The 11,823-nt window shown below is 45.7% G+C and overlaps 1 protein-coding gene across 1 annotated transcript in view; it reads left to right on the top strand.

Annotated features, from left to right (window-relative positions):
- Positions 1-1,046: 1,046 nt before the first annotated feature.
- Positions 1,047-11,823, top strand: part of LOC137562655 (surfeit locus protein 4-like) — a 49,628-nt gene continuing 38,851 nt past the window's right edge. The window contains exon 1 of the mRNA XM_068274203.1: positions 1,047-1,153. Within this exon, the coding sequence (XP_068130304.1) occupies positions 1,106-1,153 (48 nt within the window). The 5' untranslated portion in view covers positions 1,047-1,105. The remainder of the gene's footprint in view (positions 1,154-11,823) is intronic.

Raw genomic sequence — 11,823 nt, 5'->3', positions numbered from 1 at the left:
GGCTGTTACTGCTGCTGGCGCAGTGGTGGCTGCTAATCAGTGGCTGTTACTGCTGCTGGCACAGTTGCAGCTTATATTCAGTGGCTGTTACTGCTGCTGGCATAGTGGCAGCTGCAAATCAGTGACCATTACTGCTGCTGGCACAATGGCAGCTGCTAATCAGTGGATGTTACTGCTGCTGGCACAGTGGTAGCTGCTGATCAGTGGCTGTTACTGCTGCTGGCACGGTGCGGCTGCTAAGCAGTGACTGTTACTGCTGCTGGCACAGTGCCAGCTGCTAATCAGTGGCTGTTACTGCTGGTGGCACAGTGGTGGCTGCTAATCAGTGACCGTTACTGATGCTGATACAGTGGCGGCTGCTAATCAGTGCCTGTTACTACTGCTGTAAACAGTGGTGGCTGCTAATCAGTGGCTGTTACTGCTGCTGGCACAGTGGCGGCTGTTAATCAGTGGCTGTTACTGCTGCTGGCCCCTGCATGCAGCACAGCAGCTAAGACCTGCGGATTGCATGGAATTAAGAGACCTTTGGGGGCCAGTACAGATGAGAGCTATGATACAATCATTGACATATATCCCAGATCCTTACCAACTCTAGACCTGAATACTTGCATTAGGGTTAGGATTGCTTTACCGAAATACCTCCAGACTGCTCACATTTATCATTCATAGTCGAATTAAAACCTAAAACTTTGATTACATAATCAAAAGACAGAAGTAGCTGGAAAAGACCTTAACTTTGAGGTAAACTTGAAAGGGGGCAGCAAATGTTTTCTCACAGAACCCCCTGGCTTTCCACTTCTCTACAATTCCTCACTGAATTCCAGCTTTCCCGAGTCCACGTTGACAGTGTGGGCATCTTGCCCTTACCCAAAATGGCGGCTGCCCGAGTACTGCAGTCTCTCCTCCTAGTAAACATTTCAATGAAGCAGTGAGCTGGGACGCTGCTATTGGTGGAAGTCCAGACGTGGTTTAGCCGTCGCCCTCCCTCAGCCAATGGTAGCCGGATGCGGGAATGATGTCTTTCTGTATCGCCACGCCCCCAGCGTTCATTGCATCGGTCTGATTGCTAGACGGACGGGCGCACTGACCGGCTGAGCGGGAGGAGATGGCGCCTCGGGATCTGATGGGAGCTGCCGAGGAACTGGCCGACCAGGTAACAATTTCATCCAGTCATTGCTCCACGCCGCGCCCAGTCTCTCGGTTCTGACAAGTCAGTTCGGTTTTATCCCCCCCCCCCTCCCCTTGTTATAATGATATGGTCCATGCTTTCACTTTCCTCCCTCCAGCAGCTGTTGGTACGCGCCGGTATGTGCATTTGTTATTGAAATATGGGAGAAACCATGTGATAAGAGGGAGAATCAAAATGGTCAGTACTTAATGGTAGCTATACACTGTCCCCTAGTGTATATGGTGTTACTTCACCATCAGACATCTTCCCATGCCCATGATATGTTACAGGCAGTTTAAATGTGATGATGGTTCATTTTGCCTGCTTCCTGTCTTTGCAGTGTTAGGCAACCTGTGGCTTTCCAGCTGCTGTACAGCTGTGTGATGCCCATGTCCTCAGGGGAGGTAGCATCTGCTGGACATTGCAGCTGGTTTAAATCACTCTGTCACCCTGCCTGTCAGCCTGGCCTAGAAACTGAAGCTTTTGGGTTTTTTCTTCTGACATTACTTTTACTTAATTTTCTTATTAATAGTTCCCCAGTGGCTACTGTACTCTCTGTATGTAGGAATTATTAATTCAACTAAACTACATTTTGGGAACTAGAAAGAGCAGGGGCTGCACCAAAATGTTTCATGGGGTCAGATGTGTGTGTTCTTTCTGTTTACAGTAAAGCTGCATGCTCTTTTCCACACTGTATGCAATTCAATCAGATTTTGGCAGCGCATGTGTTTTGACAATTGCGAACGCACCATGATTTACATAGTGATTGCTGTGCTTTGTACAAAGTGTTGTGATACATTTTGGCCGCATTTGTGATGCATGCTGCAGTTTGCCTGTGTTTGCGATTGGGGTAAATGAATGGGAGCGCATCAGGGGTTTAACTAGTAATCACTGGGCCCCCTACAAAACTTTAGATGCCCCACTCCCTCACTTTCTGCACAGGTAAACTGTCAACCAATTTTAATCAATTGGCTAGTGCGCACTTTAATGTGTTTTCCCCATGCAGATAAAAACAGACAGCAGTGAAGCACTGCACACATTTCCCCTATCAATTACATTAGCTTCTGTGATAAAACATACAGACACACATGTTGTTGTACAGAAAATGCATACAGAAAACCAGCGGACGAGTGTGCTCCCAGCCTCAGCATATTACACTCACTCTGTCCACCTCTGATGGGGCAAAACTGTCTCTGCAGACCTCTCTAGCATCACTACAGTACAGAGCTCTTGGAGAGGGGTAGAGAGGTTGGGGGCTGAGTGTCTACCCATGCTGCTCACTGAATAGGGACTGTCTACAAATCTTTGTCTGCAAAACTTTGTATGATTCGTTATCACTGGCTGAGCAGATGCAGTCATTAGAACAATTGTGGTTCTCTCTGTTCCCTTAGTTTTCAGTCTGTCAGTACCAGTGATGCTCAACTCCAAACTTTGGGTGAATCTGGATAGTCCTATCCGAATTTCACCAGATACCTGTGCGGGGTGGGTGGGGGTCAATCTTACCTGTCTGATGTCTTCTTCGGTCCGTCTCTCGGCGCCTCCCATGATGCGGTCCAAGCGGCGGTCACGTGATTACAAACACTTCCTCCTTCTGGGTTGAAGGAGGAAGTGTTTGTAGTCACGTGACACGCGTGGAGCGCATCGTGGGAGGTGCCAAGGGACGGACCGAATAAACCATCAGACAGGTAAGATTGACCCCCACCCACCCCGCACAGGTTTACTGGGTGATATCCGGATAGCAACTATCCGGATTCACCCAAAGTTCGGATTTGAGCATCACTAGTCAGTACAGCAAAAATAAACTTCTCCCCCCCCCACAGGTCACCCCTGCGGCCGCATCCCTTGCAGGGTCTATTGTTACGCCCCTGCAGCACATGCATATTGCATGGCAGACACAGTGCTTTGTGTTTTGATATGTGATCTTCCATTTGAAAAGACTTCCCTTTTTTTTTTATGTCAGGGAAATGCAATGTCAACTAAAGATCACGACGAAACACTTACATGTGAAAACCGTGATCGCAGCGCACCAGAATTGTGATTTTTGTGTATGTGGAAGGGCCCCTTAAAGTGTACCCGAGGTGACATGTGACATCATGAGATAAACATGTGTATGTACAGTACTAAACATATTAATAACCAGGGAGTTTTACTTGTTTTATTTTGCTGCATGAAATAGTTAATTTTTAAGGCTGGAAATAACAGCTTCTGTCTTGTCAGGAGCTTGTCAGGAATATAGTAAACATCACTGATAAGCAAATTACAGCCATAAAAGTTTTTTTGTAACAAAATACATTTTCTACATATTTCTGAGAGCAGATGGAGAGAGAAAGGGTCAATATAGTTAATGTATTTCATTTAGGGACACTTAATAGACTGCAACTGAGCAGAGACAACAAAACATTCAATCGACTTTCTAAATGTTTAAATATAAAATAAAATCCTGGGATGTCTTAAAAAGTCATTTTTAGGAGTAGGAGGATAAATATCATTGTTTATCTAATCAGTTTATTTTCACCTCGGGTTCACTTTAAGCCGGTTTTACACCTGGCCTGTGCAATGCCCAGCCCCATCACATCGCAACACACAGAATGTGAATTATATGACCCTGGGGGAGAGTGCGCTGACAGGGTCATATGTCTAGCCCCGCCCCTCGCCCAGTTACGTACTCCCTGCTGGACATGAAGTACGTCACTGGGATAGCTGGGTTTCCCCGCTGTATTCCCGTCATTGCGCGCTGTCGTCAACATGTTTAAAATTTGTGTCGACCATTGACTTATATTACTGGTGCCGCGGAAGGCCGACACTAACGTGCTGTTGACTTTGTGGCGGAGCGGGCACTTCTGGCGCAACACGACACACAACGCCGTAAGTGTGCTAGGCCCCATTGCCTTGCATTGCTGTTGCGTTACCCTGCAACAAAACAGTGTGATGCAATGCAGGTTTGCAAAGCAAGTGTAAAAGGCGTCTCAAAGTCCACATTTAGGATTCTTTCCGTTTTAGCTCCAGTTGATGTGGTCTTGACTTCCTATAGCAAGCTAGAGGAGGTTATGTAGCAGAGCTCTGTTACCCTAGGGATCTGATGCCACTCCCTGCTGGGCAACAGAGTTGCCATAACGCTAAACATACAGATGATCAGCCTCTGGTTGGCGCCATATGTGTTGGTATGCGGTGGTGGGAACAGAGGGACGATGATGAAGTGCAACACCGCGGTTTCTAGTCAGCGGGGGAGAAGCAAGAAAACTGGCATAGTGTGGAGGTCGGGCATCACTAAATACCCGACACGACGGATCTTTGGCAACTGTCAGGTGGCAACTTGTGCGCACCCGACGAAATCGGAGTGCTCCGTTGTTTTCTTTACCGCCAATTTTGTCGTCCCACTGTTGTTCGGCGGGTATAGGCCTTTGCTCTCAGCCTGCTGTCTGATGGATGATGTGGCTATAGCGTGTGTACAAAGCCTCAGGGCTCAGGCACACTATAAGCGCTTTTCGGCCATAAGAGCTTTCTGAGAGCTTTTTAAAAAATGTTCCCATTGACTTACATTAAAATTGCGATTGCAGTAAAATTCAGGGCTGTGGAGTTGGTACAAAAATCTTCCAACTCCGTCTCCTCAGATTCTGAAACCACGACTCCCATCTCCGACTCCGGGTACCCAAAATTGCTCAGACTCCGACTCCTTAGTCTAATATATTACAGGGCTGTGTATTTTGTACAAAAATCTTCCGACTCCTGACTCCGACTCCTCAGTTTCTGAAACTCCGACTCCGGGTGCCCAAAATTGCCCCGACTCCAACTCCGACTCCACAGCCCTGGTAAAATTACACAATTTTATTGCAATTTTACCACAATTTTAATGTAAATCAATGGGAGCGTTTTTTGAAATGCTCTCAGAAAGCTCTGAGGGCCAAAAAGCGCCCAGAAAAGGGTTTGTAATGTGTCTGAGCCCTAACAAAGCTTATCATACTGCAAGTAGTGTAGGAAGTGTTTAGAAAGATGAAGAAAACGTGGAATGAGATCAAGACAAGAGAATAGCAACAAATGCAACAACAACAAACATTTGTTAAAGAGACTCTGAAGTCTCTTAAAAATCCTTTTTTTTTAAATTACAAAATCCTGTTTAGCCCTACAAACCGCCGCATCCCCGGGGCTGTAATCTATCTCAATTCCCCCCCCCCCCCCCCCCCAACTCCCTCCTCTCTCTCCCTCGCAAAATCTACGACTTTCTTGGTCGTGGACTTTGCTGCTGTTGGAGGCAGAGCTATGAGCCGCAGCTATCGGCGGCGGATCTCCGCCTCTACCCCGTCCCTCTCAGTGAAGGAAGACTGAGAGGGGCGAGGGAGAGGCGGCGATCCGGGCTGATAGACGTGCTAAGAGGCAGAGCTGCGGCTCATAGCTCTGCCTCTCACGGAAGCGCTGCCCGGATTGCCCCCAGGGAGTTTGGGGGGGGGGGGGGGGTTAGTGAGATTACAGCCGTGGGGATGCGGCGGTTTAGGTAGGGATAATATGTTAAACAGGATGTTGTAATAAAACGATGATTTTTAACAGACTTCAGAGTCTCTTTAACTGCTCTTCTCCCATAGGACTCAAAGCGCATATGCATGGCTCAGAGCAGTAATTGGTTGGTTGGTAAATTTTGATACAGAGGAAGAATTATATAAGTCAGCAAATGCCAGGCTAGACAGGTGGCTTTTCTGTCTGGATTTGAATGGCTCCAGGGATGGTGCTGGCTTTACTGGATGTGGTAGGGAGTTCCAAAGAGTGGGGGCAGCATGACAGAAAGCTCTGGCTCACAAGCATTGAGCCACCTGTGCAGTATCCCGATCGGATTTAGCTTTTTCCATCTGGGTCCAAGCTACTGCGCAGCTGCAGTGTGGACGTGTTTCGGGGTGTCATCGCTGGATTGGCCTGACTGAGGAGGATGGCGGAAGCTTCTTTGGGATCTAGAGGCTTCCCCCTCGCGAGGTAAGTTTCTAAATTTACTGATGGTTAACCGCACAGGTTTCCTTTATGCTGGGAATACACCATGCAGTTCCTGTCAGATAGATGCAGTGGTTTGCAAAAGTATTCGGCACCCTTGAAGTTTTCCACATTTTGTCATATTACTGCCACAAACATGAATCAATTTTATTGGAATTCCACCTGAAAGACCAATACAAAGTGGTGTACACATGAGAAGTGGAATGAAAATCATACATAATTCCAAACATTAAAAAAAAAAAAAAAAAAAAAAAAAAAAAACTGCAAAGTGGGGTGTGCATAATTATTCGGCCCCCTGAGTCAATACTTTGTAGAACCACCTTTTGCTGCAATTACAGCTGCCAGTCTTTTAGGGTATGTCTCTACCAGCTTTGCACATCTAGAGACTGAAATCCTTGCCCATTCTGCTTTGCAAAACAGCTCCAGCTCAGTCAGATTAGATGGACAGCGTTTGTAAACAGCAGTTTTCAGATCTTGCCACAGATTCTCGATTGGATTTAGATCTGGACTTTTACTGGGCCATTCTAACACATGGATATGTTGTGTTTTAAATAATTCCATTGTTGCCCTGGCTTTATGTTTAGGGTCTTTGTCCTGCTGGAAGGTGAACCTCCGCTTAAGCCTGCTTTAAATTTCTCAATAACTTTATCCCTGACCCGTCTGGTGTGTTCTTTGGACTTCATGGTGTTGTTGCTCTCAATATTCGCCCATACACACGGGATACAACTGTCTCCGCAACCACGTGGCATGCGTGTGTTGCGGTGACAGGTCGCCCGTGTGTATGAGGCGCGCACCCCGAACCGTCGCTAGTCGCTGCTGTCGCCAGGCGATTGGCGCGGCCAATCACCGGCAACAGCTGTCGCCGCAACTGTCGCTAGTCCGCCGTGTGTATGCGGACTAGCGACAGCAACTCCATACACAATGTATGGAGCTTCCAGCGGGCGGGAAGGAACCTTCGGCGACAGCTTCCACCGAATCTGTGTCCCTCTGTGCGCAGTGTGTATGGCTGTTGCACAGAGGGACCTGGCGACAAGCTGTTGCTGCTTTTTTTTTTTTTTTTTTTTTTTTTTTTTTTTTTTATGGCTCGAGCCACCACTGTGGCTCATGTGTATGAGCCTTTAGACATCCTCTGAGGCCGTCACAGAGCAGCTGTATTTGTACTGACATTAGATTACACACAGGCACACTCTATTTAGTCATTAGCACTCATCAGGCAATGTCTATGGGCAACTGACTACACTCAGACCAAAGGGGCCTGAATAATTACGCACACTTTGCAGTTATTTACTTGTAAAAAATGTTTGGAATGATGTATGATTTTCGATCCACTTCTCACGTGTACACGACTTTCTATTGGTCTTTCACGTGGAATTTCAATAAAATTGATTCATGTTTGTGGCAGTAATATGACAAAATGTGGAAAAGTTCAAGGGGGCCGAATACTTTTGCAAAACACTGTAGGTCGATAAATAATTTCTGACAGGTCTGATTTGATTTCAATTTTTTTTTCTAATCGATTTTTCTGATCACTTCTATACAAATCAATCAGAAAAATTATCGGAAATCAGACCAGACCTCTCAAATGATCTATCGACCCATCTGAAAATTGCAAGATGTTTTTCCAGCATTAATGTACAGAAGGGTCATATGACTGTAAGGGGGGGGGGTCATTCCAGGGCTGTGGAGTCAGTACAAATATCATGCGACACCGACTCCTCCGCTTATGAAAACTCCGACTTCAGGTACCCAAGAATTGCACAGACTCCGACTCCACAGCCCTGTCTACTGAAACAAGTAGTTTATTGACGAATGTGTACTCATGATGTTTTTGTTTCTAGAAATCATTTGTGACAGTTGTGGTTGACTTTTTAACTGTCCTGCATAAACACACTGTCAGAATTCTTAAGGTGCCCACTAGTGATACAATCTTGATTGTACAATTTTACCAAATCTACGTATTTGCAAAATCGCTCCGCTCCCAGTGGCCCCCAGGTCTTACTGTGTCACCTGTTCTGTACTGTACTATGGAGATGTAAGGCGGATGGGTAGAAGGTGGCTTTCTGCAGCTGGTAGAGGCAGCTAAAATAGTGGTCAACTGAGTATTGACCGCCTTGGCAGTATTCCCGAGCCTGGGTCGGGGTAACCCCCGGGAGGAATCTGCAGAGCGCTCAGTGGTGCGGTGTTTAGAGCTCTCCTCCTCCCAGGATCTGGAGACTCGAAGCCTATCTTCTTCTGGTCCTCCAATGCTCCCCATCTCTCGGGTGAGATCGTCATCTGTCACATGAGCGCCACTTGGAAGGCAAGAGGAAGAATTGTAGCACTGCGTCCTGGGGAGGTGAGATCTGTGCAGGGGCTGCTGGAGAATCTCTCTGGGGTATGAAGCCTCAGGCAAACACGTATCCAGCGCAGGAGATTTGGGCGCAGCCGGCGCCACCATAGGCCGTAATAGGAATTACAGCTATAGCGGCGCACGGTGAGTAACTTTGGCAACGTCAGAAAAGATGGAGCTGAAGTTACTTTTAAAATACTGTAATTTGGCCTGCAGCAATAGCTTTCCCACTATCCACGTGGACCTGGAGGGGGAATAGTATTTAACGCCGCCGGTACTTGTGCAGGAGCAGGGTAAGGGCCTGTACACACTGCTGCACTTGCGAATTTTAAATCGCAAAGCCTTCATGAGAACAGAAAAATCGCATTGCACCAGTGTGTACAGGTCTTTGCGATTTTCATGATTTTCCAAAAGACCTTGCAATTTAAAACCACATGCGGTTTTAAAAGCGGCTATTTCGTACGTACTCGCCCCAGGTAAGTAAAAATCCTGAGGTGTTCATCATTTCAAGTTTCCTTTAAAGGGAAGGTCCAAGCAAAATAAAAAAAAATGAGTTTCACTTACTTGGGGCTTCTACCAGCCCCATGCAGCCATCCTGTGCCCTCGTAGTCACTCACTGCTGCTCCAGTCCCCCGCTGGCAGCTTGCTGACCTTAGAGGTCGGCGGGCCACATTGCGTACCTTTTACGCATTCCCGCTTGTACAGGAACATTAACACATACATTTTTACGCATTACTGGTTCAATGCGTAAAAATTTACACATTGAACCAGTAATGCGTAAAAATGTATGTGTTAATGTTCCTGCACTAGCGGTAATGCGTAAAAATGTACGCAATGCGACCCGCCGACCTCCAAGGTCAGCAAGCTGCCAGCGGGGGACTGGAGCAGCAGTGAGTGACTACGAGGGCACAGGATGGCTGCATGGGGCTGGTAGAAGCCCCAAGTAAGTGAAACTCATTTTTTTTTTATTTTGCTTGGACCTTCCCTTTAAAGTGGACCTAAACTCAGAACTCCTCTCTGCTCTAAAAGATACACACCAGCATAATAACCTTTTAAAGAAAAAATGTATTTGTTACAGCTCATACAAATCCTAAAATAAATTTGCACAGTTTCTACTTCCTGATTCATGGAAGCAGACATATTGTTTACAGCCTGTGCTTTGAAATGAGCTTATCTGCCATAGGCTGTCATGTGACACAGGGGAGGATCCAATTACAACTTGTGATTAGACACAAATGAGGGGGAGTGAAACAGGCTAAAGTCCCTAAATACATACAGGGTGCATTTCTCTGTTTTCCTTCTATCCTGTGCAAGAGTTCAGGTCCACTTTAAGCTCAGCAGATTAAGGAGTCGTACCTTGTCTGGATGAGAAAAATTCAACGGTGTGTATGTAGCTTTACTACAAACTCCTGTTCTGGAGACAACTGTCAAATTTAGGTACGGTATTTAATTCACTCTCTCAATTCCAAGTGTTTTAAAGGCCGTGGAGAAGGGGAACATGTTTCCAACAGTGACTTACGAAACCTTCCTTATTGTGACACAAACTAGGAAAAATGGTTTGGCTGTCGTCCTGGTTTAAACTAGAAGAATGAAGACATATGTCCACTTTTTTTTTTTTTTTTTAAAGCAGGATTGTCAACAACAAAATCAAATTCCATTTACCCACTGCTCTTTGTGTATTATGCAGTCTGAATTGCAAACATTACTATATAATCATAAATGAATCTTAGCTCAGTCAGCCTTGTTCCTTTGTGGTATATTGCCAAGGAAAGGGAAGCTTATTATCCCCTTCCCACATTCATGCTCCTTACTGATTGGCTAAGGGCAGTTCGGTGTGACACGAGGATGAGAAGGGAAATGCACCTCACCCCTTTGCAGAAGCTGCTGAAAGATGATCTACTAGCCGACCCGCGGCGTAGCATACGCCGCATAAGAGGGTAGAGGGCAGGAAGGGGGTTTTGGGCACAGCGTCGGGGAGGGGGGTTGGACCCCCCCTCAACTGGGTCCCCCATGTGTGCTCTACCTCCAGCTTAAGCTCAGCTGGAACCCCCCTCACCTGAGTCACCCATGTGCGCTCCCCCTCCATCTTAAGCTCAGCAGGACCCCCTCCTCCCTCACCTGGGTCCCCCATGTGCGCTCCCCCTCCTGCTTAAGCACAGTAGCAGCCGCCACCATTAGTAAGAGGCAGCGGGAAGGGATGACACACCTCTTCCGTGTTCCATTGTGCGTTCCACTGTCATCACTTCCTGCAATGCCGCACACTGTATTCGTGTAATTTGGCTTTTTAAAACAGAAGGAAATCTGCAATAATTAAGCTATAAGTGAACATCTGTGGTTACCCACAATACACTGCTACTGAATATGCAAATTACCCCTTTTCCCCCTTGGTAAGCCAAGCAAGCGTCCAGAGCCGCTGGTGTATAGCAAACATTTAGCTTTAAATTTTACACAGTCATATCAAACCCACATGTAGACAGCCTGTTTCAGACTTTTGGTCCTCATTAGTACATGGCAGGGATTGATACGGCTGTATGAGATAGGGCTTGGACCAGTACAACAGAGTAACCAAGCAGCTCAGGGTGACCCAAACCACTCGGAATGTATAGGGGGATAAAAGGGACCAAAAAGACCTTCTACTAAAAAAGCAAAGCTTGGTGTAATTTGCCTTCCTAAAACAGAAGGAAATCTGCAATACTTCAGCTATAAGTGAACATTTGTGGTTGCCCACAATGCACTTCTACTAAATATGCAAATAATTCCTTTTCACCCTTAACCATTTCAGCCCGCGGGGATTTTTCACCTTATGCATCGGAGCAATTTTCACCTCCCATTCATTCGCTAATAACTTTATCACTACTTATCACAATTTATTGATCTATATCTTGTTTTTTCCGCCACTAATTAGGCTTTCTGTGGGTGGTAAATTTTGCTAAGAGCCACTTTACCGTAAATGCATTTTAACAGGATTAATAAGAAAAAAATGGAAAAAATTCATTATTTCTCAGTTTTCGGCCTTTATAGCTTTAAAATAATCCACGCTACCATAATTAAAACCTATGTATTTTATTTGCTCGTATGTCTCGGTTATTATACCATTTAAATTTTGTCCCTATCACAATGTATGGCGACAATATTTTATTTGGAAATAAAGGTGCATTGTTTCCGTTTTGCGTTCATCGCTATTTACAAGCTTATAATTTAAAAAATGTTTGTAGTATACCCCCTTCAAATGCATATTTAAAAAGTTCAGACCCTTTGGTAACTATTTGTCTTTTTTTTTTTTTTTTTTTTTTTTAATTGTTGTTTTTTTTTTCCATTAAAATTTTTATTTGGGGAATATTTTGGTGTGGGG

Source organism: Hyperolius riggenbachi, chromosome 3 (assembly GCF_040937935.1).
Source record: "Hyperolius riggenbachi isolate aHypRig1 chromosome 3, aHypRig1.pri, whole genome shotgun sequence".
Taxonomy (NCBI): Eukaryota; Metazoa; Chordata; class Amphibia; order Anura; family Hyperoliidae; genus Hyperolius; species Hyperolius riggenbachi.
The sequence above is the reverse complement of the archived record's forward strand: the minus strand, read 5'-3'. Positions and strand labels throughout refer to the sequence as shown.